The following is a 27544-nucleotide window of genomic DNA, read 5'->3' as shown; positions in this document are numbered from 1 at the left end:
TATATATATATATATATATATGTATATAAGACAGTGAAATTGTAAAACAATAAAAGTTTCAAGGAAAAAAAGATTTAGCATGACAATAATTTTTGAATAGAGGAAGCATAAAATCTATAACAAATTACACTGTTGATAAATTAAAAATAATAAATAGTTAATTTCTTCATGCATTATATGATTTCTCTCAAGAACTTCACATAGCACACAATAACCACATGCGCAGCCAATGGATAGAATTTGTTGGCTATATGTAATGGGAGCAGGTCAGATGATAGTATTGATTTCGACTAGCAACTAAAAGATTAGATTTAATTAGATGCAATGGTCTTCATATATATGTGATGATGTTATTAAATCCACTAATATATATATATATATATATATATAATGAAGTTAATCAGATGCTTGCCTGCAAGTAGTCATATATTTAGGATGATGCGAGCATGCCAGAATGCCTGGCGACACGTAAATGAGGTGTGTTTTCTTGTCAAGTTGATGCTTCCATGCAAATAGAAAAACAGAAAGTCTTTTGTTCACATGTGTTTGTATTATCCATATTTGTTTTGGTGGAATTGTACGTCCTCCACGTTCTTGTCAAAATAATCACGTACATAATCCATCTCCTCCTTCAGATTTCTATGACTTACTACTCGCACTGTATCTGATCAACCGGATACTAATAATCAAATCAATATATATATATATATACATAGTGAATAAAAATAAAAATTAATGATGGCAGAACCAGACCTCCTTCGCTAAGACCAAGAAATGTAGATAACATCAGTTACAAGATCGTATAAACAGGGCATGAACATAACCTTATTTTAAAAGGGATAATATACAACTTTTAATCCTTAAACTTTTTCTCAATTATTGATTTATGTTATGCTTGGTAAAAGGGAAAAGTGAAAAAGAAACATGTGGGGAAATAACATTTTCCTTTACTTGGTTGTAGAGAGAAAAGTGGAGGGAAAAGCAAAGTGGGAAGAAAATAATATGTAGAACCTACATGTTTTTATCTCTAACTTTTCTCTCTAAGTATGAAAAGATTTTAAAAAGAAAATTTCATTTTCAAATTTACCTAATGATTTTCAAATTTTATATTTATAGTATAGTTATATTTTGATCATGAATTTTTGTTAAACAAGTTGTATATTTAAGTTTTAGATTAATATGACAAATGCTAATTCTAAATTTTCAATTAAGTTCTTTATCTTTGGTTGTATATTGGGTTGTGGTTTCAAAATTTTAATATTATTATATATTTAATAATTTAATAAATGAAATTATAAATTGGATGAAATAATTTTGGTTAGGTTTGGATAAAATAATTTGTAATAATGTTTTTATATAATCAATAATATATGATAGAAATTATTGTGTATATAATATGTTAAAATATTAATTAAATTTTATTATATATAAATATTTTTATAAATAATAAGATTATTGTTACCAATACAAAATTAACAACTTTTCTCTTCTCATATTTTTTTCTCTTGTTCAGTCAAATATAATGGAAGAAAATTGTATCCCTTCATTTTCACCTCTCTTCATTTTCTCTCATTCTTATATTTCCTTACGAGCCAAGCAACATCATTAGTTTTTAAATCTTGACTCAATATAACTTAATTCTTATAATTTATTAATTAAGAAATTAAAAGAATTGAGTTGTACCAAACTAAAAAAAATATAATTATAAGGATATTGAGTTGTTCAAAATTAAGAAAATGTAGCGATTGAATTGTTTCAACTTAAAATTCAGGAACTGAATCGATCTTTTTTCTTCTCAAAAATACTCTCACTCACTATTTAATGATAATTCTAAGAAATTGACCAATGACTTGTCAGAGCGTATTTAATTTGGTATATGGAACTTTTTAAAAATATATCTAAAAAGAAAATGGATAGATGCATTTTCTATTTTTTTTCTCAAGAGTACTTTTCTACCAATAAAACGGTGTATTAAATTGCCTGTCTTCTTTTAAAGGAGGACATAAGTGAGAAATTTTAATTAATACTTCAGAAAAAAAATTCCCCAAAAAATAGGAGTAAAAATGGACTCTCTAAATTTTTTTCAAAGGACCCGAGAAAGTATACTAATTCTTAATCTCTTCGTTTCCATTTCCAGTTTTTTAAACCAGTCTGAGCTGACCAAACCAAAGGCAGATGATAGAAGTGAGTCATAAAGAATGGAGTGTTTGATGATTTTGGTTGGCGCATTCTGAAACTAGCCGGTCGGGGACCGGTCGGGTTTCTTTTATTCAATCAAAGTTTAGCGTGTCGGGTCAAAAACAAAACAATTGAGCTTAATGTGAATATCTATGATATATTCACATCACATGTTTTGTCAATCCCTTGTCACTTAATTATAATTACTCAAATTGTACATTTACTTCATGTTTTAACTAAAAATAATACATTTATTGTGATTAAATTTTTTAAAAGTGAAGATAAAAATATAAAAGGGATATTTAAATTAAAGATTGGTTAAAAAAAATTGCTTCATTTTAAACACTCTAAATAAAAAAATTGTGTAATTTATATAAAATACTACATTTATTAATTATATTGTACATTTACTACATGTTTTAACTAAAAATAATACATTTATTGTGATTAAATTTTTTAAAAGTGAAGATAAAAATATAAAGGGATATTTAAATTAAAGATTGGTTAAAGAATATTGCTTCATTTTTAACAGTCTAAATAAATAAAAATTGTGTAATTTATATAAAATACTATATAAAAAGTTAGTTTGTTCACGTAAGCAATAGTCATGTGGTTAAAAAATACACTCTTGTTAAGTATTTTTAATTTTTTAATATGTAATTAATGAGTTTTTTTAAAACAAATTTTACTAAATAAATCAGTCAACCTTTTACTTTTAAATAAAATACCTTATTAAATAAGAATAAATATAAAAAATAATATTAATTTAAAAATAATTAATTCATTTATTGCAGGTGTAATTCGATTAAAAATACTTTATATCTTTAATAGAATGAGTATAATTATATCTGAAATTTTGTCATATTAACACAAGAATCAACTCATGCGACTAATTTTGAATAATAAGAGCATGTTTAAATAAAATAGTTTTTTTTTATTTTTATATATCTTTTTATTGAAGATAATTTTATTTAAAATACAGTCAAACACTGACATTCTTTGGGTATAAATTTGAACCTTGGTAATTTGCCAATTGCCATACTATATAGGAATTCCAACTCACGTTTTACATGTGAAATAAAATCGATATTTGAAATCGACAAAATTAACGAACTGAATGTTTTACGCACCTGGGATACGCCACTCAAACCTCATCGTCCTCAAGAAAACGGAGCAATTAGGATTTCCATGATTCACTTGTTTCCATTTCCCCCCAAATTTGGACCCTCTTTTGTGACGCATACGCTATCTAATTAAAGCAAAATACAAAAACACTTAAAGTTTAAAAGAGACTAAAATTTTTACACTTTATATCATTGTTACAAAAAATACTTCCTACAATTATTGTTACCAAATTATACAAAACTCCTTTAAACTTTTAAGTTTTTGTAAATTCTCCCTTAGATTTTGTAGATATATAAATATATAGAATCATTTGGTGATGCTTTTGAACGCTGGTCTGGCCAAAAGTTCTTTTTTTGCCTTGTTAAGGTTGGAACTTGAAAACGACAAAATAGTGAGATGTTTAAACCGTCTGATTGCTACTCCGTCATACTTTTAAGTTTTAACTGTTTTACGTAAGAAATTTAATATTATAAAAAATATATTCTCTCCATTTAAAAATATAAGATATTTTTAATTGAATCTCATCTCTCAATAAAATAATTACCTACTTTTCAAGTGATCCTATCTTTTTATATTTATCCATATTAAACATCTTACAATAAATATAAAGTCATTATTAATATGATCACTTTTGAAAAAAAGGCAATGAATACACTTTGAAATACTAAAAATACCTTATATTTTTAAACATTTAATTTTTTTAAAAATACTTTATATTTTTTAACAAAGGGAGTATATACTTTCATTTTCACTTTCCACTTTAAATAATGATACAATCATATTAAATATTTTTACGTTAATCAATAAAAAATAAAATAAAAAAATAGTTTAATAAGACCAAAATAACTTCTAAAAAGTACCATACAAACAAGATTGGAGAAGTATGTTAATATTTCCTGTCCATGTATTATGTATATGTATGTGCGGATGATCTTATAGTGCGTGTATTTAAAATTTAAAATAGGGTTGAAATTCATTATTTTTTTTTTTGAAAGTATGATGGGAAGCTATAGCAACCTCTTGAAAAACTACAAAGTAATGCAACCCAAAATCTGTTAAAATTGATGCGAAAGTTACAGTTAACGTTAAGTCAACATTGGACTGACTGCTGAAAAATATTAACATCATAGATTTTGAGAAATTTGGCAAATATTACATTATTTTAAATTTTCTTTCAGGTGTCAATACATACTCCAGCTTCAAGAATAATACTGCTACGGCAAATTATGTAAAAAACCTTGAAAAATACGTGCTATATTACTCCACAATTTTTTCATGGTACCATAGGTTTTGAAAGAATACTTTATAATTAAGGATAAAAATATACCTTAACATCTTAAACCTTTTAAAATATATTGATTAAACCATAAATATAAGTAGCAATTCAGGGTTGATTAAGTTAATTTTAATGCCCTGAGGAGCAACAAACCGTTGATTCTATCTACCTAGACCCAAGACCTCAAGTTCGAGTTTGTATAAATACAGAAAACGCTTCTATTTAACAGAGCTGTTGCTTCTAATTAAGCCTGGCAATGATTGAGTCTGAACGTAACACCCGATATCAAATAGTTATAAAAACAAAAAAGAGCATTGGCTAGCACGAGGTAAGTGCGCAGGTATGTGTGAAACGAATGCAAGGGAAATCCAGAAAGAAGGGCAAGTAAGCTAATTAAAACTGAATGGAAAGGATTTTTGTGAGGACTGAGGAGGGTGATCAGTCACGGAGGCTTGTTCCGTGCGCAGGATTTGCGCAGTGAGATTGATTTGGTTATTATGTCACGTGAACGACAAAACCTTATAACCCACACCGCATTATCGTTCTTTGCTAACGTACGTATCATAACATTATGGCTGCGATGCTTTAACTTGTCCATACCATTCACCATTTTGTTAAACTTTGATGTCAGGTTGCCCCCTCCCTCACGTTCTCCTTCCTCACCTCTTTATAAATATCTCCTTCCCTTTCCTCATTTCCCTCTCTCTCCCCATACGTTTCTCTTTTCTCTGTCTCTATATATACACTGGGGCTTCGAATAGCCGCATCCCACCAGCTTCATATTTCAGTGCTCCATATTGCCTCAGATAATTACTCAAGAATGGCTATCATGAGCACTCATACTTTGGCCCTTACCTTTGGCATACTCGGTATGTGTTTGTGTGTGTGTGGTCCCTTGCCTTTTCTCTTTTCTGGTTGTTGAATTTCATATACCAGATTGGCACTCCATCTATGTACTTCAAAAGAGATTCATGCATTGGAGGGATTTATCTTCTGCAATCTGTGGTCATGTTGCTGTTTTGTACTTAATCTTTTTGAACTACATATTCTTAACTCTCGTGTATATGACTGTCTCCCACCCGTATAATTGGTATTATTTGGTAGTTTCTATTTTTCTTCTGTTATAGCAAAGAGATTAAATATTTACTTGGCTTCTTCTTCTTTTTTTGGATTTCGTAGGTAACTTCATATCCTTCCTGGTATTTTTGGCACCTATGTAAGTATAATTTTTTTTTTCCGAAGTGATGATATAACTAAGAGGATCTCTGGGCTGGTTTGAAGTTATCATAAATATTGATAATATGAAAATTGGAACATTAAAATGAGCAGGCCAACATTTTACCGGATATACAAGAAGAAATCGACGGAAGGATTCCAGTCAATCCCATACCTGGTGGCACTGTTCAGCTGCATGCTATGGCTCTATTATGCTTTCCTCAAAACCGGCGCCGTTTTGCTCATCACCATCAACTCCTTTGGCTGCGTCATAGAGATCATCTACATCCTCATCTTCATCACCTATGCCTCCACAGACGTCAGGGTACGTAGTAATTAATCACCCACGCACACACAAACAAGATATTGATTAATTAAATTTGCTAATCATAATTAACTTGATTTGTTGCAGAAGTTGACGATAAAACTCATAGGAGCAATGAACTTCGGGTCATTCGGTCTGATTATGTTGGTGACGCAATTTGCTGTGCATGACGCTTCCCTTCGTGTTCATGTGCTGGGATGGATATGCGTTTCGATTTCAGTCAGCGTGTTCGCTGCTCCTCTAAGCATTATGGTCAGTGCGTGTGTATGTCTCGGAGCATGACCACCACACACACGCATTCACGTCAGTTAAATTTAATTCATGTGCGTATATGTGTGTGTTGCAGGCACAAGTTATCAGAACAAAGAGTGTAGAGTATATGCCATTCATGCTATCATTTTTCCTGACGTTGAGCGCTGTCATGTGGTTTGCTTATGGACTGTTCCACAGGGACATATGCGTTGCTGTAAGTGTACTGTCTACTGAAACAAGCTTCCCATTGATGTATGTATGTATGTTGATAGAGAAAATTAATAACTAATGTAATGAACATGGTGGATGGATATGTGTAGGTGCCGAATGTGATGGGATTCGCACTAGGGTTGATTCAGATGGTGCTGTATGGGATATACAGGGATGGGAAGAAGAAAACGAGAGAAGGACAGAAAGAGGTGGGGATGGAGGCGTCGGTGAAAGAGGCCGGCGGCGTGGTGGTGGTCGGAGTGAGCCAGAGAGGGAGCAGTGAGGTGTTTCCAGACCCAGTGGGGCTGGTTGTTGCTGATGATGTCAATAACGTTAATGTTGCTGAGGTTAAGGATTATTGTCCTGTCTGAGACCTAATTACGAGGAGAAGAGAAGAAGAAGATCAGAAGAAGAGGAGAGAGGAAGTGGGTATACTTACATGGCCGCCAATTGGTTGCATTATTCTTTCTTCGAAACTTAATTTACTACATTAATATAGGAAGACTCGTGTAAGACCAAGCCAATCGGAATACAGTTTATTTGCCTTTTCTTTTAGATGTTATTTGCCTATAGGTTTATTTCCCTTATCATCGTTGCGTACTTGTAACTTTTATGTCTAAAATCGGGAATTTTGATGTAACTTTTACTCTGTAGCAGTGATCTCCGTCTGTATGCGGCAAATCGTCCTGGTTAAGACCTTCTTTTCTCCTTCTTTTTCTGTGTTTAATGTTTTTAAATTTTAAGTATACAAAACATATTGCAACATACGCTTTTTATGTTAAAATTTGCAAATTTAGATAATTAAACGTTGTCGTGCGTTTGTTTGTTTTTTTGGGCCACAATTTAAACTTTCATCAAAGGATCTTCGTATCGAAACAGTGGATCCACTTGGTTCTAGGCCATCCGGTCAGGTTGAGGTGATGAGGTCCAACAGAAATTCCGTTTGTTTGTTTGTTTGTTTACGTTTTTTTATATAAAAGAAGTCGGAACTTCTTAATTAATTTTAGTAAAAAACATTAGCTTAATTTTTGTGGAGAAAAAATTATGGAAAAATTCAGGGAATGACCCTTGACCAGAGATAATGAATAAGAGAACTTCTGAATTTTTAAAATTTCACTTAACGAAATGTGTGGATTTTCGTTTGAATTTTTGATAAAAATAATAAAATTGTCCTAATTTAAATGAACAAATAAATGAATTAATTGTTTTTATACTATATGTTGTTCGTTCTCTTACTTTGCTTATTTGTAATACTGCTTTTACTTAATTTCATTTCAAAGTCATAAGCAAGTAAAATAGAAAAACAAACAATATTTCATAAATAAATGAATAATATATAGTATGGGAATAAATAAATTATCTTACCATAAAATTAACATTTGAAATGAAATCAAATAAAACTATGGCTATAAGTAAAGTAAGAAAAATGAATAATATTTTTAAATAAATGAATAACATATAATATAAAAATGAACAAGTCATTTATGTTGTTCACTCAAATGAAGACAGTTTTATTATTTCCGTCACAAATTTAAAAGAAATTCTGTACGGATATTTTAATGAAATTTCAAAAATTTTGTAGTCCCCTTTTTCAGCATCTTGGGACAAGGGTCCCCGCCTAAAATTTTCTCAAAAATTATAGCAACAACCTCAAAAATGACAGAAATGAATTTTGCTTTTTCTTTTTCCCCTTTCGTTTATAAATTGAACAGAATACAGTAAAAATTTATCCAGTACGTGCGCATCCTCAGAGACAGACAAAACATATATTCCTGAAAATCAGCTCGTTTCTCCCCATTTCTCCATCTTTTTGAAGTAGATAGCAATATACGAAAAAGAACCATACAGACACAATTAATAGAACAAAGAAACAGATTAAAATATGAAATGAAAATGAATGAACAAGAGAAAAGCTGAGAGTGATCAATCACAGTTTTTCATGGCGGCGGGTGGCGGCGTGGCTGGTTTCGACGGGAGGAGAGTGGTGATGGGAGGGAAGCTTGATCCTGGGGAGAGAAGTAGGAGAAGAAGGAACAAGCTTGAGATCCTCACAGTTGCAGAGCTCGACCATGAATCCATCAGGGTCGTTGAAGAATATCTGATCCATCACTGTCCCGTCTTCTGCTTCCATCGTCTTCTTCATGTACTTCACATTCATCTTCTTCAACCTCTCTTCCATTCCTTCCATGTCCTCACACTGAAAAGAGATATGATTGTCCTGGGGATCCAAGTGTTGAGTATCGGAAGGCAACTTGTGATCATCATGGCACTGAACTAAGTGGATGCCAACTCCATAATTAAACAACCAAGCTCCTTCAAAATCCAGAACTTGAGGCCTCTCGATCTCCACAAACCCTAGCACCTTCGTGTAGAACTCTATCGATTCCTTCACGTCCCTGCAGACCCTCGACACGTGATTCAGAGCCTTCAATGGAGGTACGCCCTCCTTCTCCTTCTCCTTCCCTTTTTCTGGTTTTTTCTCACCGTTTCTTTCCCTGTCTTCTGCTTTCTCTGATCTCATTTCTCGAACCTCTTGCGTTTCCATTTTTCTGAGGCTTAGTGGTTACTTGGTCTGAGATTTCTGGGATTTTGGATGGAACTGATGGACAGTACCGTGCAATGAAGAAAAACCTGCACATTGATTCAAGATTGATGGACGCGTGAGGGCGAGTGGAAGTGGTACGTGTGTCATTCTGCAGACGACACGTCGTTTTGTGTGTGGGGGTGTGGAGAGTGGCGACGAATTATATGGCTCGATGAGTTTACACGAAGAGGCGTGAGACGACACCTCTTGTCCGCCTCAGGAGGAATCCACACGTGTGTGCCATTTTGTTTTTTTATTTCCAAAACAATTTAAGTTAGCTACACGCAACTGAATTTCCAGACGTTTGATGAAATTAATCAAGTTAGCCCTGAAAAACATTGTGTTTTATGATAGTACATCATTATCATATTCCTTAATTGAACTATTATATACTTTTTTTAAAAAAAAAATTGAGTTATGTGTACAATACAATCAAAAAAAAATAATACTCCCCCCAATCCAAAAAAAAAAACTAATTAAGGTTTATTGATTAAAAAACAGTGTTATAATGGCAATGAACTGAGAAGGTTGCCAAACACGGCCTCTGCCCATGGTATGTCTTACAGCCTCGGTCCGTGAAAAATTTCTCACGACCAATGCTCCTCATGGATTTGGATCCAACTTCTAGAATTTTCCCCTTGCCCCTTCCCTCTCAAGTTTCTAAAGGCGTGATTCAGTGAGAGAATTTTCTCACGAACTCTTTTTTTTTCACGGAATTTTCTTTCGAATGAGTTTGCAGTAGAAAAATTTCATAAAAAAACTCTGTGAAGGAAAAATGAAAATCCATGAGAAGGGGCTTGGGTCTTGGCTTGCGAAAAGAGACTGAGCCTAATAAAGATGCAGTTTTCTCACCACAGGGGAGTGAGCAAGCAGTCTTGGGTCTTGGGCTCTTCTCTGGCGAGACCCACGCCACGCTCCAATGTTGTAGGAGACAATGTCCAAACGCAAGTCCAAACTCAATCCCTATCCTATTCTACTCAACACGACCCCGCCATGGTCGGAAATATTGCGGCCCCCGCCGCCGCCGCCTCACAGATAAACCCATTGAGATTTATACCAAAAACTGTGTCACATCTTCTCCTTCGTCTTCTTCTTCACTGGGAATATGTATAGGGACGTGTCTAGCTGCAACACCTATAACTATGGCGACGCTCGCTGCATGCAAGAGGGTGGCTTATTCGCCCATTATTTTAATCTGAGGAGGTTGGATGATGGCATGCTCAAGCCTTTGGTTTCTGGTAATTTTTTGATCCTCTCTCCCGCTCTCTCGGTCAAATTTAATCCTCTCTATATCAAGATGACATTTGAATATTTTTTAATATATTTTATGGATGTTGTGGCAAATTAGGATTATTATATTGATGGAAATTTGGTATGGTTTTGCGAAGCATGATTAATGTCTAAGACGGGGTCGATATGAGGAGATTGAATAGTTTGAATATAGTTTTTGCCTGATGCAATTTCTAATAATGGAACTACTGCAAGATACAGTTTCTGTGTTCATATTTTAGTTTCATATAATTAAATTACTGCCTGATGTAGTTCCTTTCCTTTAATCAACTTCTAGCTGTTTCTTCTAAATCAAAGCAAAAATAATAAAAATAATAATTAAAGATTTCACTTTTCACTTGATACCAATGAAATCAAGCATGAAAAACCAACAAAAGAATGTTACCGCTCGCCAAAACAAAAAGAGCAAGACGAAAAAAAAATTAGAATGCATCACACTTCCTTGTTCTGTCTCCTAGCTAGGCTTGTGCATCTGAGCATCTCTATATTTGTCCAGCATCAACCCCCCTTGTCGAATTTGATACTGAATCAGGCGAAGCTTGGGCTGGCTCTTCCATTGTGAGATCTATTGGGCTCTTCCAACCCCACATGTTGCATCGAGCTTTCAACCCCATTCTTCTGTGAATCTTCAGTCGGTGACTTCAAAATCGAGATTGGTGAAAGGGATTCGACAACAAGATTTTGGTTCGCCATGGATGGCGGAATTTTGGCTTCTATGCCTCGTGAACCAATGTCACAATGAGAATAGATTGCTGGCGACAGGTGACGAGGGTTTTATCATCATCATCATCTTCTTCTTCCTTTGTCATTTGAGGGCAACTTTGTCTTTTCGTATGCGTCATAAATGATAAATAACACCCAGGTTCCTTGGACCTCTCAATCATTAAGCAAATTCAGGAGACTTTAATTGATATTAACTTATTTAGGTGGATCTGAAGTGTGATTTTCCCATAAATTTTCTGATGACATGGCGCGTGTTGTCGGAAATAATTCTGATGGGACGGGGGACTTTGCACTGATGGGATGGAAATCATTTAATGATTTTTTTTAATAGCCTGAAATAAGAGCCGAATTTGGAGGTTAAATTTAAATATTGTTTTGAGTTTTAAAAATAATATTTTTTTAAAAAAATAATTGAATTTAAGAGTTTGATTTTAATAAATCTTATAAAAAAGAGTTTAGGCTTGAATAGGCCTTCAAATTTTATTATATTGTTATTAATTTTTTTAGTAAAATATGAGTTTGAAGTCAAAGATCTATTTGCCTGAAACCCTAATCTTACACAAATTAAATTATTATTAATTTTAATTTATTTTTAAAATTAATTTAATAAATATCATTGTACAGTATAAAATTTTTTATTTTTATTTTTATATAATTATTATGTTTATGTATTTATAAAAAATAAAATATTTTTTAACTAAGATTTAAATTTTATTATTAAATTTTTAAATGTGTGTTGTTTAATTTCAAAAGATTATGAAAATTTTAATTTTTTAATTTTAAAATATTTTAATTAATTTATTGTGCTAAATTTTATTTTATTTTTAAATTTTTTTCAGAATATGGTTTGCGAGCCCAACTTTAAATCTTTTAAATAAAGGCCAAACCTTAAAAAATAGATGAAAAATAGAAAACTGAACTTAATATCTTAAGCCTATAAGAATTGATCCTGCTCGTTTTTCAACTCTACTTTTGAGAAAGTACAAACTCAATGCATGTACTTGAAAATCATGTCTTTAATGAGCCATGAATTTTTTCCAAATTATAGATACTCCGTTCGTTTAAAAATATAACATATTTTTAATTAAATTTTATTTTTTAATAAAATAATTATCTACTTTTAAATTAATATTATTTTTTTATATTTATCTTTATTAAATACCCTACAATAAATAGAAAGACATTCATTAATAGAACATTTTTAAAAAAAATAATAATTATATCTTAAAAAATTAAAAATATTTTATATTTTTAAACGAATAGAGTGTCTAATTATTCAAATCTAATATTATATAACGTATGCCAAATAAAAATAGAAATACAAATATATATATATATATATCATAATATAAAATCGTACAGTGTTTAATGGAATAATAAATAGTATGTCGTGACTTTCTAATTTAATTTTTTAAAGTTCCATTATAGATTTTTTTTGTCTTTACTTTAATATATCCTGGTTCAAAATTTCTTTACTTTTTACCTTATGCATAATTTACATTTAATACTTAAGATAAATAATTATAACCACTAAATTAAAAGTAAAAATTAAAAATATTTTATTTAAGAAATTAAAAATTAAAACTTAAAAGTTATATGCTCTCGAAAATTTTAACCTAAAGATGAATGAGTTCTAAAATTTTATGAGGAGTGTGCATAGATTAAAAGAATCAGCATGACGATGTAACATGTGAGTATAAAAATTAAATATTTATTTTTTATGATAAGATTATTTTAAAGGGAAAAACAATTTTTGGGAACCTTTAAAAGATATTACTATATTTAAGTATAATGAATTATTAAAATTTCATTAAGAAATTATATTGTTCTTAATTGAAATGAAAATTAAATTGAGTTTCACAATGCCATTTAATTAAAACTTTAAAATATTTTTTATTGCAGTACTTTTTGTCCTGAATTAACTTTGCATGTATTTCTTTTTTTTTTTTTGGTCCCCAACTTTGCATCTATTTGTGATAGATATTTAAATTTTTTAATAGTTATCATTCGAGTTTATAATTAAAACTTGGTGCAACTCTACACAACTTAAAACCTATTTTTGGTGTTTTTAATGATAATTACTCATTTAGACAGGGAGAGAAGTTGGGAGGGAAAAATGGAATGAAGAGAAAATAAATTGAGCTAAAGTACTATTAAGATTTACATCATCAAAATATTTTACAATCAAATAATTTGGTAAAAATATTTTTTTTTCATTTTTTATATTTAAAAATCAAATAAATTGTTAGAATTATATTTTTTATTTTTCTATTTTGAAATCCATGTCTCTTTTTCTTTAATTCAAACAAAACATAGTTTAACAAGTTCTGATTATCCTTAGGGGGAAAAAGTCTTGATTGATACTCCCCTTGGTCCTCATTATAAAATACTTCAAATTATTACCTCACCAGAATCAATAAGAGGTGATTAAATTATTAATTTTATTTAAAAATAAAATAAATATTTAATTTTATCCCTGTTTAAATGAAAAAAAATTAAATTAACTTGCATCATATTATTTCTCATAATTAGTGAACCTAAATAGAGGTGATATTCAAAAAATGTAATTAACACCTCATTAAATATTTTATACGAATTATCAAAAAATCCTCCTAAGAGATGACAACTCAGGGAGTAAGTCATGATATTGAAATCATTTTGTCAATCCCAAAGAAATATAACCAACTAAGATGTCGATTATTATTATTAAACAAACATTCTTATGCACTGTTACTCCATCATTGTCTTTCACAGTTCACCAACTCTTGAAAATAGAGTTTATATGTATATTGTGTTAATATTTCACATGGCAGCTAAAAAATTGTTTAAGCAGTGATGAATCTATAAAATAAGAATGAGTCTGAGGATTTACTTAGGTGAGATTCAACTACTTTAACACTATACAAATGATAAAACCAGATATTAGATTTATATGAGAGCAAACCAATTACCTAATGCACAAATTGTATAAAGTGTAGCTATTCATATTAAACTAATGAAGCTCATAATATAAAATATAAAGTTAAAAACGAGATCAAATGCTCATCAAATGTATATGGTGTAAGATTTCAAATGATAATTAAAAAAATTGTTTGAGTAGACCTCCACGAATTTATAAAGTAAGAATTAGTCACAAAATCTACTTAGATCACATTCAAGTATCCTAATGCTACATAAATGATGAAAGTGGAGATGAGATTTATATGAAAATTGACCAATTACTTAATGCACAAATAATAATTGCATAAAGAGTAGTAATTTATGTAAAACTAATTTAAAATAACGAAACTCATAAAATATAAAGTTAGAAGGACATCATCAAACACTCATTAAATGCGTCTTCAATTTTTTTCAACACAAACTTGAGACAAATAAAATATAAATCTAGATTGTATTGTATTGATTCAAAAAGCTTGTAATATGTTTAACTTTATCGGAACATAGTTTCCTGCGTAAAACTTTTTGGATGATAAAGCAAAAATATGGACATATTTTTAGTTTTAAAAAATTTTGAAGCACCTTCATGGCTTATGAATTTTAAACCACAAAGACTCTTGTCACATGGCCTTGCAAGCATTTACGTGAATTTAGTCGTGCACAAGTCATTAATAAAGGCCATTTTATTGAAAATAAAAAATAAAAAATGTTGCATCTTTTGTTTAAAAAGGCCACTGGTAGGATTTAATACCCATGTGGAAAATGTATGATAAAATATTTTTAAAAACAATTTGTTATTTCTTACAATTTATTTTTTTTATGTATGAAAAATATGAATATATTATTTTAATGAGAAAATTAATTGTCTAGTCCTTATATTTTTTATCTGATTGATAAACTCAATTCTAAATTTTAAATTAATATAACTCAATCCCTATAAGTTTGACCTAATTAATGGATTTATTTTATTCTATTTATAACATTATTACTCATGAAAAAAATTAAAATTTTATAAGAAAACTATATAAATAAAAAAATTATGTTATTAATTTATTTCCAATAGTCACCGGTATGCTTTACTTTTAAAAATTAAAAAATTATTTGAAAATTAAATAAATATAAAAAACGTAAACATGATATTGTAGAAATAATGTAAAGCTTTAATTTGTGATATGTAAAAAATGATCAATATAAATATTGAAAAAAATTTGAACGTTAAAATAAAACTATTGGTCTGCTCCACGAGACAAAAAGCATAATATAAAAAATATGTTTTAATTTATAAAATGAAAAAAGAGATTAGCATAAAAAATTGAAAAAAAATTAAATTTGAAAACCAAATTAAAAGTAGGACCCACAATATTGTTTATTTTACAAAATATTAATAATAGTAATCCAACTTACTTCCTTTTTCTTTTTATATCGAAGGGATCAAAAGACATTAGAAATATGTGCTAATTTCCTAAATCAAAATTAGATCTGAGCCAAGGGAGGGGAAAACAAAGGATGAAACCCAGCAACATAGGAAAGAGTTATTTTAGCTCGCATGTCAATTGCTTCATTAGCATTTCTTGAAATTCTCTAATTGTTCACTGCCCATTCTTGAGCTCGACGTGCTTTAACTTCAACAATAATTTTATTATTTGGGTGATCAAGGGATCTGTCATTATGTATAACATCTATGGCTTCCCCTGAGTCAAATTCCAAAATAATCTTCCTATAACCAAGAACCCAAGCTAGTTTGAGGCCCCATATACGACAATAATCCAACTTACTTCCTTTTATGCTAATTACAGGACAATGGATTATATGCAATGAGAATGGTGCAGTGATTGGGACGTGAAGAATCCTTACTGTGCATTCTATCAAATGATTAGGAAGAGAGATGTGTATAAAAAGGTTTTTTACATGCAAAGCACAAAATCAAGTTTATTAATTTTATAGGTTAAAGTTCATTTTTACCCCTAAACCATACCCCTAGGATCATCTTAGTGTCCTATACTTTTTTTTTTTGGTCCATTGTTGTCCTTAAACTCTCAAAATCAGGTTACCCAGTGTCCTACCATTAAATTGAGGTTGACGAACGTTAAGTGAGGCAAATGGGTCCCTCAAATTTGCATAGGTGGTAGTCTAATTACAGAAATTTGACTTTGTTTTGCCACATGTCATGCCATATCGAAGAGGGCTATATTCTAATGATCAGAGAAGGGCAAGAGTGTAAAGTTTCATAAATGTGAAGAATTCTCAAATCAATGCATTGGGATCCCAATTTCAACATTTTCAATCTCTATATGATGCTCAAATCAGAGTTGTAAAACAATGCGAAAGCTTAAAAATTACATGAGATCTAAAACAATGAATTTTAAATCTCAAAATTGTGTTTTGTGCAGAAAATAACCCCTGTGTTGTGGCTTAAGACACATGTGCCGCGTCTCGCTCACCTCTGTGCCATGTGCTGCAATGTAAGGTGCCATGTGCCGTGGCACATTGCACGAAAATAATAGATATCAGCTGTCAAAATAACAGCATAGGGAGCGAACTTCAAACGCCTCCTAAATCTCTATCCAACGTCTAATTGAGGTGATTCTGGTGTTTACAAGAAGCTTTATCCTAGATCTAGCTAATAGCATAATCACACTCATTCATTTTTTACAAAAAGTTGGACACTAAAACCCATTTTATCACTTTTTCAATAAAATTCACATCAATGTTGTCCCAACTCAATCACAAGTAGCAAAAGCTTACGCCGACCATATGACTACACTTAATGGACTCTAGCGGACCTGTGCAACGCATCATACCCAACCAAAAATATGTAAATCTCAAAATCACCACTTAACCCTAAATTTTATAAAATACAAGGGCGAGGAAAATCATGCATAAAACTATTATTTTCATTTCAAATCATTCAAAATACACATGTTTCTACTTGTATAAGTATTTTGGCCCTATCCACGAGTTTACAACTAAAACTTACTAACCCGAGGCATAGAATATGCAAATTGTACACTAAGCTAATGCAAGTAATATAAAATAATGACATGTGATCCTACTTGACAATTATACAACATTAACACTATAAATAGAGTAAAGAGGCATGAAAGTAGAATTTCACCACAATCCTACACCTCAAAATATTTTTCCCAAATTAGATCCGATGAATTAGGCCATGAAAATATTGACAATTGAGAGGTAAGTACAACTACTCAGTAACCAAGTTTCACCTAATATATACAGTTGCATATCAATTGTAAACGGATTCAAAGAGGCAAAAACACACCATCTCAACACATATAGTAAACTTGGTTATGGTTTACAATACTAACAATTATGTGACAAGGTCCAAGTCACATATTCTTTTCCATAAAATGCCAATGCACAATCCTAGGGTTGCAATAATACTAACCATATGGCCCTAACATTTACCAAACTACAATACTAATAACCATGTGGCCAGATTTAAATGCATGATCAAATGATAATCTTATACCCTCCTATTACCTCCAACATGAAATTGGTAGTTATCACGTGGCTACGTCCTTCACATATTAACCTAGCCTTTCACTTGTGAAGAGCTACTTGGCCAGAGTTAACTCACTTATGTAGTTCGGTTTCTCCCAATACTAACAACCATAGGGTGTTGTATCCTAATCTAACCTCCTCATGAACTAGTGGAGACTATTTAGGTTCGAGTTTATCATAGAATAAGTAAGACAGTCTCGAATCAACCATGAGATAAGAGCTACTTCCCAATTCTAATGGTCATTGCCAATACTATGTGGATTTAAATCAATCTACTCTTCTTCCTAGGAAAACTCTCGTACAATGATCATGTTATACACATTTTATACATAATATGCATTCAAAATAACTAATTCATGGCATATAAATTCACATACTCATACTTAAATACTTTATACGCTCAACACACTACACATTACAATTCTCCACCCACAATAACATGCCATAATTAAATTTATAAATCACAAATGGGTGACATGATAAAGGTTTTCATTTAGTAAACCATTCACAAGTTCATCATTTGCCAAAATTGTATCTATAATTTAAAATATAAATCATAATCCAAATCAACCCATTTTTTATCAATAACCAATTAATATTCAACTATATAAAGTTAGGTTTCTCCCAATTACCTCAAACCTTTAAAAGGTCAAAGGTTTACAATACCAACTTCCACAACTTTTCATAAGCTTGAATGGTGCTACAATGATTCACAGTACAATCATAAGCAAGAATATCATCATAATCCCACTCTTAGGGACTATATTAACTATAATTCCATATTTCTCTATTTTACCAATCTCATAAATCTCTACCCATTCATATCCAATAGGTTTATTAGGCTCCATTAATGCATATTATCATTAATAGATCTTCAAACCACCATTAATAGTCCACCAACACTTCTAACAATCATATTTATTAAAATTTGCATAACAATAACTAACCCCAGCTAACTCTTGATAAAATCATTAATATAAAGCTTATCTACCACAAACAACTTCTAATATATCCATTTTACCCAATGGGTTTAGACCTATAACTCCTATGGACTGAAAATTAATTTTTCAACCCAAATCCTAACTCAAAACCTCTTAAATATGGTATAAAAAGGAAGATAAGAGCATAAGTTATTTACCTTGGGTGTTTGGGAGCTTCAAACTCTTACTTATGTGATCTAACAACGTGCCCTGACAGAGCATTGGTCATGCTCTTAATGTTTTATCCTTTCTCTTCTCTGTTTTCTTGCACAAAATATGAACTAATTTGTTAGATTTTTTGGCCACGCGTAGTGGTGCATACTGCCTTCCTCCATGGTGCATGGCATAGAGAGGCCGTTGCTTTTGAATCTGTCTCCGTACATCATAGTGAATTAACCATACGCCACAGCATATAGCACAGAGGACATTCCATCACCTTTTCTTCCTCTTTCCATGTTTGAGTGGCCCACTATTAATTCAAACCCACTTCTAAGACTGAAATCACAATTAATTACCCCAATTAAGCCCCTCTGGCCACACACCTCATTAACTCACTAATCACACTCATTAATTTAATTAACTATAATTAAATTTCTCGAATGTTATGAAGCGTGCAATTATCAAAATCTACATACTCCTCCTTCTTCCTTGTTTTGATTAATGTTTTCTAGACCTTTAATGTTGAGAAAAAATCCAAGCCCCCAAAACCTAACCTCAAACTCATCATCTTACCCCCTCTATCTTGTCTAGTCCTTCAATCCCTAGGTTAGCTAAGTGCACGATTAGGTTCAATGGAAAAGTAGAGATCATAAAGAATTCAACGATGATTGTTGCCCTCGTCCATAGCTTCACCAGTGAGTCCAGCTAGTTCGTCCTTCTCATCATTGTTTACTTCACCAAGGCCCTTTTGCTCCTTGATTGCCAACGAGTTTAATGCTCCCTCCTCTATTCGACTTGCAATCCACTGACCTTTGAGCTTTCTTTATACTTGAAAGGGAAGAAGAATTAAGGGATTGTGGTAGATCTTTTAAGGAGAGGAATTTTCGTTATTCAGGTTTCTCTCCTCCTTACACCTTCTTCAAGATGGTGAAGCAAATATAGGTTTCTAGATATCAACCTCCAATCTAGCTGCCTCTCTACCTCATACTATCTTCAACTTCATCCAGTCGATCCACCTTAGCAACCCCCTTTCTTCATCATCATCATCATTCATCAACCATTAAAGACCAATGATACAAGCCAAACATCCTGCTCTTCATCAACACTTGGGTTTTGAATTTGTTCATAGATTTGTTCTTTGATTTTTTTCTTGATTTGTTGGATTTTTTTTATTTCTCTTTGATTTCAATTTTACTATTTGGATAGACTGGTTTTGGGTTAAAATTTTTTTGTGAGACTTTTATTTATCAATATATTTTGAGATCGGTCCTAAATGGCTGAGTTTTCTCTTTAATTTACACTTTACTTGTCTTTGGATAAATTGGTCATTTGTTTGATTATGATTTCTAGTTTGTGGTTGCCAATTCATGCTTTAGCATAGGATGGTTTTTGTGTTTGGATAGATTGGTTTTGAGTTGAGATTTGTTCTGGGACTTTTTTTATTTCTCTTCATCTATGACAGGATGCTCTCTCTAGCTTTCTAGTTTGAATTTTTGCCAATTCGTGTTTTCATGGCTTGCATGTTGCCAAGGCTGAGAGGGGAGAGACATAGTGATTTTTTTAAAATTAAGTCATTTGCAATTAACAGTCAAACTTAACTTCAAGTAATCATAGGGGGAAAATGAACCAGTTTTGATAGTTTAAGGATAAGGATGAACCAAAGTATAGAACATTAGGTGATCTTGAGAGTATAGTTTAAAGGCAAAAATGAACTTTATATAATTTATAAAACTTATATAAAATTTTTAATAAATCAGCCAATTATTAATCTGGACAATACAAATTTAATCTGAATGGTCCAATTAAATATTAATTTTTTTAATTTTGATAAATTAATTATTCAAATGTATTTTGAATAGTCCAGATTTAATATTAAATTCTGGGTAAACATAGCTTTTGATCCCTGTACTTTACTCACATTTTGCTTTTGGTCCCTATACATTTTTTTCAGTATTTTAGGTCCCTACACTTTTATTTTTTATTGTTTTAAATCCTTCAAAGGCCCCTATACTTTACTCATAGAGGAATCAAAATAATAAAAAATAAAAGTGTAGGAACTTAAAACATAAAAAAAGTATAAGGATTAAAAGCAAAACTTGAGAAAATACATGGATCAAAAATTATGTTTACCCTTAAATTTTTTATAATTGTTGTTTTGATAAATATAATATTAAAAATAATATCCTAACTCACACTTTTCAAAAAAAAATATTTTTTTAAATATTACAAATTAAAAGTTTTAAATTTGAATTTTTTAGATATAGACAATAAATTTACAAAAATTATAAAAATTTTGATATTAAATATGGACTATCCAAATTAAATTTAGACTATTCAAATTAGTAATAAAACAAATTTATCAAACAAATATTTTTAAAAATAACGGTAGAGTATTTTTCATACGAGAAACCTTTGCACATTTCTCTTCCCAACCATTAGATAAAAATGCATCCTCGTCACTTTTGAACCATTGCACCATTATCACTGTATATAATTCATTAAGATGTGTTTGGTTGAGGGGGAGGGCTCCTCCCCTCATTTGATTGGGAGGAGGGGAGGGGAAATTTTTCTCCTCCAAAGCCTCCCCTCCAAATTGGCGAGGAAGCTCTCCTCTCCTCCTCTTTCCTTCCCTCCCATTGAATCAAACAGAACTTAATCAGTGAAAAACAAAGTGTTAAAACCCTATTAATTAATCTTAAATGTAGGGCAAAGAATTGGTGTTAAATTCTTTTCAATTTCATTTCTCGTTAATTACAACAAGTATGATGACGTTTTTAATTTCTATAAAGCATTTTATTATGGTCATTAATTTCAATAAATGACAAAAATTAGAAAGTTACATCTTTTCTATGTTTATGACTCCTGACTTTGCTGTAAAATTAGAAGCACTGGGAGCATTTTCTTCAAACCCTTACAAAAAAAAAAAACAGGAAACATTCATGAACAGAAAAACTATCCCATTTTCATCAAAAAAAAAAAAAAACAACTGTCCCATCTTGGGAAAAACAGTCAATCCTATCAGAGCATACCAACAAGTAACAACCAAGACGGCGTACCAAAAGGGCCATAACTTCATTCCTTCTGGTTCCACTACAGAGGAGTCACTTAGGTCTTGGCTCGCTAGACCCACCCACCCCCACGATCCTATGCTGTCGACCGTGTCCCAACTCAAGTCCAAATTCTACGCAAAGCGACAAACTAGATTGAAAGCTTTACTTCATTGTTTTGCCTTTTCCTCAATCCTATTCTACCCAATGCACCCACTCCTATTCACCACACAACCCAACCCACTCAACTCAACAACAGCAACAACCAACTACCCCTCCTTCACCCTCCGTCGCCACCATAGCCAGCAATATTGGATCCCCCACCACCACCGCCTTACAAACAAACCCACTTAGATTTATATCAAAAAATTAGTCATATCTTCTTCTTCACTGGGAATATGTACAGGGACGTGTCTAGCTGCAACACCTATAACTATGGCGACGCCGTCTATTGGGACGCTCGCTACACGCAAGAGGGTGGCTCATTTGACTGGTACCAGCGTTATGCTGCTCTGAGGCCTTTCGTTCGTAAATACATCCCTTCCTCTTCTCGAGTTCTCATGGTTGGTTGTGGCAATGCTGGTAAATTTCCTGGCTCCCTCTGGACCCTTCTGGGTTTTTCTTTCCATCGATTAGTTTTTGATGTATTGTCATGATATGGGGTTTTAGCTGCACCGTCAGTCTGTTTGGTTATGGTGAATTGGGAGTGAAAGAAAAGAATTTTGGGTGGTCTTTTGTTGGTTTAGCCGCTAAGATAAATCCTTTTGGTTTCTGGTTTTCTCGATTGTCCTGAGATGGGGTTTTGTCTGGTAAGTCATTGGTAGGTTGTTGAGAATGAAAAGTAAAGAATCCGGGATGTCTTTTCTGCTTTAGCTTTTGATTTAACGTTTAGGGTTCTCTTTCTTTCCGAGAAAGTTCTACTTTTTTTCATGAATAAATCCTAATTTATTTTCGAGGCTAGTCTTATGAGTATCCAAATTTGAAGCTTCCCCAGATTCACGGCTGTTCTTGCCATCTCCTTCCATTACTGGAGCATTCAATAACTGTTGCTGTGACTTGGGGCCTATATGCGATCGTATATCTCGTAATTTATGGAGGAGGGTACTGTTTTATTGTTTTGAGGTCTCAAAAGAACAGAGTTCATGTTTCAACACAACACAATGACACCTCCTAATAATCTTGATCACCTTAAGAAGGTGGGGAGTGGGGAGTGATGTCCTATCTGTGAACATCTGCTTTTCCCTTTCTCCTTTCGATAGAAGTTCCATGCTTTTTGGCTCCTTGACTGGGGCTGAAAACTTGGTTTGTTACCTCAGAGTTCTCCACTGATATGGATTAAACTTGATTTTGCAAGCTTGTTGTCTCTGTGGCATTATTTATTGGCGAGACGAGGCTGGGAGACTGCAGTTCACTTCTATAAGAAGAAATATTGAAAATGGTGAGACTAGCCTCTGACCTGTAAGTAAAGGAATAAGACACCTTAGTGAGTATGGTTATCCCGTTGTTTAAGGATGGATCTTGTTAGTAAATATGCAGTGGCATATATTGGAGATAATAGGCAACACAATTTGAATACATGATGGAAGAAAACCTTCTGCCAAACTTGTTCATATAACTGAAATCAATCCCATAACTCCAGTTAATTGCTCCAAAACTTTTGTTTGGAAGTCTGTTACAGGGAGGGGCAAGAATGGATGATTTTTAACAAACCCTCCAAATTTCTCCAAACTCCTCCCCTTTTCTATAATTTTGGGCTCCCCTAATTTGTGGAATTTTGGAGGAGAAGGTTCTCCCAAACAAGGTTAATGTGCCATTTAACCATCCCTTCTTTTCCCTTTTCTTTTCTTTCTTTGTTTTTTTTTTTGGTTCTCTTTCTTCCTCTTCCCCTCCTAACTGCCAAGCATGCCTCCCATTTGTATTGATATCCTCTGCATGTTCTCCACGCATCCCATCCTTTTCTTTTGAATCAGTTGCATGGCTGCCACTACTGCTGTCTTTTTCCCTACTGCCTCCTTTCCTCATTAGATATTCTAATATTTCACACCTGAGAAACTGGGCGGCCCTAGCATCATTGCCACTAAACTTATCTGGAAGTCATAGAAAGATCTGGTAATTCAATGCACAACAACAGAGAAATAGTTTCAATGGATTTTTTTCTGCATTGCATATTGCAAATGGATTGTGGTAGTGTACAGCTTTCATTACTTGATTGTCGGCTTAAATATAATGGAGAAAGTTTCTGCTCCATGAAAGGGTAAGGTTTTACTTTTACATGACTGAGGGATTTGAAATGATTGAGGTAATTGGAGACAGTTATAGGTCAAACTTGTCTGAATTTTGTGACTCCAATTTCCAAACCTAGTCTTGTTCCTTTAAGGATTTTTTGGCTTGCCAGTCAAGCCTATTTTTATATTCATTGTTTTACTTATCCGCTTCTTCAGTCATACTTGTTACCTTTTTTCCAATACCTAATCTTTGAGTTGGTGACATGTACTGGTATTGACATCTATGGTCAAAATCAATTGCTGCATTCTGATATAATATATACATGTATATATTGTTGACTGTTTTGTAAAATTTGTCTTTCTTCGAACTGGACTACTTAATATTCTAGAAACAAGTTTTGTTGTCAGGAATGCGCATTATAATCAGCCATACCTGTTCACCTTCTGTTTGTTGAATGACAGAATGAAAGATTTATTTTATGTTGAACTTGTCTTTTCTGAAGAGGCTTACAGGAAGAATTCTATTTTGCTTTGTAGTTATGTCAGAGGATATGGTCCAAGATGGTTATGAGGACATCATGAATATTGATATTTCAGCAGTCGCTATTGACATGATGAGAAGAAAATATGAGTACATCCCCCAACTGAAATGTATCATATCAATGATATATTATATTTCCATTTTGGCAGTCTTCATCTTTTGACAAAGCACAAGCTAAATCCTTATGTAAGTTTCTTTAATCTCTATAGACATGCACATGGATGTCAGGGATATGAGCTTCTTTCCTGATGATTCATTTGATGGCATAATTGACAAAGGTATTACTTCTTCATTCCTTTAAGTGTAAACCTTGTCATAATTATAACATTTAAATTTAATGGCATACTTCATATACTGATGATACTTTATTCTTGCTGTTCATTTACACTTGTTCTCCTTTGATGCTTGGTCTAGGAACTCTTGATTCATTGATGGTATGTACTTTTATTGTTGACGCTTGTAAACTTTTAATGCAATAATGTTTGCATGCTCTAATCCTCGGATTTGCTTCGTCGTCTCTAGTGTGGTACTGATGCTCCAATTAGTGCTGCTCAGATGCTTGCAGAAGTGTGTAGGTTGTAGACTATAGTGACATTAATTTCTTGAGATTTATGCAAAAAATATTTAAATAAATATACTTCATTTTCAAATTCTCACTATGGCCGCTTTCTTCTTTGTAGACTTCTAAAACCGGGAGGGACTTACATGTTGGTAATCTTACTTCCATGCATGAAGCTTTTATTTTTTAACTTTATTGTCTATTCAAAATGTTTAGAGGGCACAATTTATTAGTTCATTGTCATATGCAGATTACATACGGTGATCCAACAGTAAGGATGCCTCATCTAAGACGTCCGATGTATAATTGGAAAATTACATTGCATAATATCCGTAAGTTTTTGCCATTTTCATTTAACTGGGAAAATATCTCTGGTAATGTGAAATTATTCACTGTGGGTTGCATAAAATTTTGTTGGTTGAATCCAGAGTCTAGACTTTGAGCTTTTGGTGGGGACCAAAGTGAAGAATATAAATAAAAAGCTTTAGATTCTGATTAGTCATGAGTATATGGTAACTATCTTGTTACATAAGAAAAGTATTTATTTTAGGATGAAACCTAGGTTAAGTTTGCCAGACGTTTACTATTCCACTTGAGAGATAATGAAACTTTCAATTCCTCAAGTTTTTTTTTTTTAATTATCTTGTTTGTTCTTTAAATTTTAAAACACAAATAGATTCTCAAATTAATCTAATGTGTGAAATATGTTAATGAATTGACAAGTATATGTAGCTAAATGAGAACAAATTAGGCCTCAGATTAGTTGTATTTTTGTCAATCTAGTCTGTAGCCCTGCATTTTGTTCTTTGGTTTTTTAAAAATTTCTGAGTTTTCTTGTCTACCTAGATAATTAGGCTTCTTTTCATCAATGTACTTAGTTGCCATTAATATTTTGTTATCTATGTCAGCAGATTTTAATGTTACCTTCTCTTTAAATAATAAGAATCAAATCAATAATTGAGCCAAATTTTTGAAACTAAAAGTTTCAAGACTTAATTATAAGAACATAGCTAATGAGGAAATTACTGGAGAGAATAATCATGTTGTGTTGAGTTGTATAAAATGTCGGTTTGTCATGTTATTAATAGAATCTTATAGTAAATACTTGAAAATTGCTGCAGCTAGACCTGGATTTCAAAAGCCAGAAAGTTGTAGTTCATCAAGGAAATCATATGTGGAACCGATTCCTCTAGATGAAAAGGGATTGATTCCAAAAGATTGGGTTTTGGAAGATCCAGATTCTCACTATATATATGTTTGTAGAAAGATGGACAATGCCGAGATTGACGATGAACCGACCTACCGGATAACAGGCGATGTTTTATAGGGCCTGTTGTTGCAGTGAAGCAAGGGACGATGAAGGTAGCTCGTCTTATTTGTTCGATTTGATGTATACCCCAGACATAAAAATGGTGTTTTACTATGTTACTCAGAGACTGAAGAAACTAGGTATTACCATTAACGGGATGTTTTGTATGAACATTTTGTTCTGTTGAAGTAAACCAATGGCGTTAGCTTGTAGATGACTAAAATTATTATGATCACCAAAGGGTTATTACATATTACAGATTGTTACACTTAACACCCATTTTTTGTTGTATTGCTTTTATTTCAGTTTGTGTGTATTTTTGTTGTGTCATGAAAAGGATAATTCTAGTCTTCCAGCTTTAACTTTCCTCCAAACTTGCTTCTATGACGTGAATGGTAGGGGGATGAAAGAGAGCTTGTCTAAAGACGTTGTAAGCTTTCTTTGTTTGTTTTTCAAATTTTGTACTTGGGCTTCCCCCCCTCTCTTTTCTTTTGTTTTCTTTTCTTTCTTTTGTTTTTTTCTGAGTTTCATTTGTGTTGTAATTTTCTTTTTTAAATTAGAAGGGCAATAACGGCCTGAAGTTACAAGCGGATTTAACCAGTGACTTTTCACATATAAGGAACCTAACATGCCACTAGACTATAAGGTATCTTGTCCTGTGAATTTTGATATTGGGAAAACATGTTTGATCTTTGGGAAAGCATAATTTGGCTAACTAATGTGTCAATTTTTTTTTTATGGAAATAGGGATTTTACTGAAGGAAAATTACTTACGAGTACATGGAACATTTATTTATTCAGAAATGTATCTTCATTTAATGTTATATCCTATGTTTTTTGTTTCTTTTTAAGGTGATCTTGCCTCTTTTGATACAGCTATTTGATTGTGTCAAGTTTGAGCATTGTAGGTCACGATTGAAGACATGATTTTTTTTTTTGAATAAATTGCTTATATGTATATTCTTATTAGATGTAATTCTATTTGAGATATATTTAGATATTAAATGTGGATATTTCGTTCAATCATGCTTGGTTTGTTGTTTATTGTAGACATGATCTTAACCTCCTATGTTAAACGTGTGTGAGG

The 27544-nt window shown here is 32.1% G+C and overlaps 3 protein-coding genes across 4 annotated transcripts; 2 read left to right on the top strand and 1 right to left on the bottom strand.

Annotated features, from left to right (window-relative positions):
- The first annotated feature begins 5320 nt into the window (after positions 1–5320).
- LOC129298499 (bidirectional sugar transporter N3-like) lies at positions 5321–7293 on the top strand. Its single transcript, XM_054936914.1, has 6 exons — positions 5321–5448; positions 5759–5795; positions 5909–6119; positions 6207–6371; positions 6466–6585; positions 6692–7293. Exons 1-6 carry the CDS (start codon positions 5400–5402, stop codon positions 6950–6952), a joined length of 843 nt encoding a protein of 280 aa, XP_054792889.1. The 5' UTR covers positions 5321–5399; the 3' UTR covers positions 6953–7293.
- A 935-nt stretch (positions 7294–8228) lies between these two features.
- On the bottom strand, positions 8229–9260 carry LOC129298500 (glyoxylase I 4-like). Its single transcript, XM_054936915.1, has one exon. It carries the CDS (start codon positions 9124–9126, stop codon positions 8509–8511), a length of 618 nt encoding a protein of 205 aa, XP_054792890.1. The 5' UTR covers positions 9127–9260; the 3' UTR covers positions 8229–8508.
- A 12709-nt stretch (positions 9261–21969) lies between these two features.
- LOC129298502 (uncharacterized) lies at positions 21970–26730 on the top strand. Of its 2 annotated transcripts, XM_054936918.1 has the most exons (8): positions 21982–22405; positions 24586–24699; positions 24799–24867; positions 25004–25023; positions 25112–25164; positions 25270–25300; positions 25399–25480; positions 26270–26730. In XM_054936918.1, the coding sequence occupies exons 1-8, from the start codon at positions 22222–22224 to the stop codon at positions 26473–26475; spliced, it is 759 nt and encodes a 252-aa protein (XP_054792893.1). In that variant the 5' UTR covers positions 21982–22221; the 3' UTR covers positions 26476–26730. The 2 variants fall into 2 exon arrangements, with proteins under 2 accessions (XP_054792894.1, XP_054792893.1); XM_054936919.1 differs by lacking the exon at positions 25112–25164 and having other exon boundaries at positions 21970–22405; positions 25270–25296.
- The last annotated feature ends 814 nt before the right edge of the window (positions 26731–27544 follow it).

The sequence above is a fragment of the Prosopis cineraria genome, unplaced genomic scaffold, assembly GCF_029017545.1.
Source record: "Prosopis cineraria cultivar Desert tree isolate PC_DT_omini unplaced genomic scaffold, ASM2901754v1 PC832, whole genome shotgun sequence".
Taxonomy (NCBI): Eukaryota; Viridiplantae; Streptophyta; class Magnoliopsida; order Fabales; family Fabaceae; genus Prosopis; species Prosopis cineraria.
This window is presented reverse-complemented; position numbering and strand designations above follow the sequence as displayed.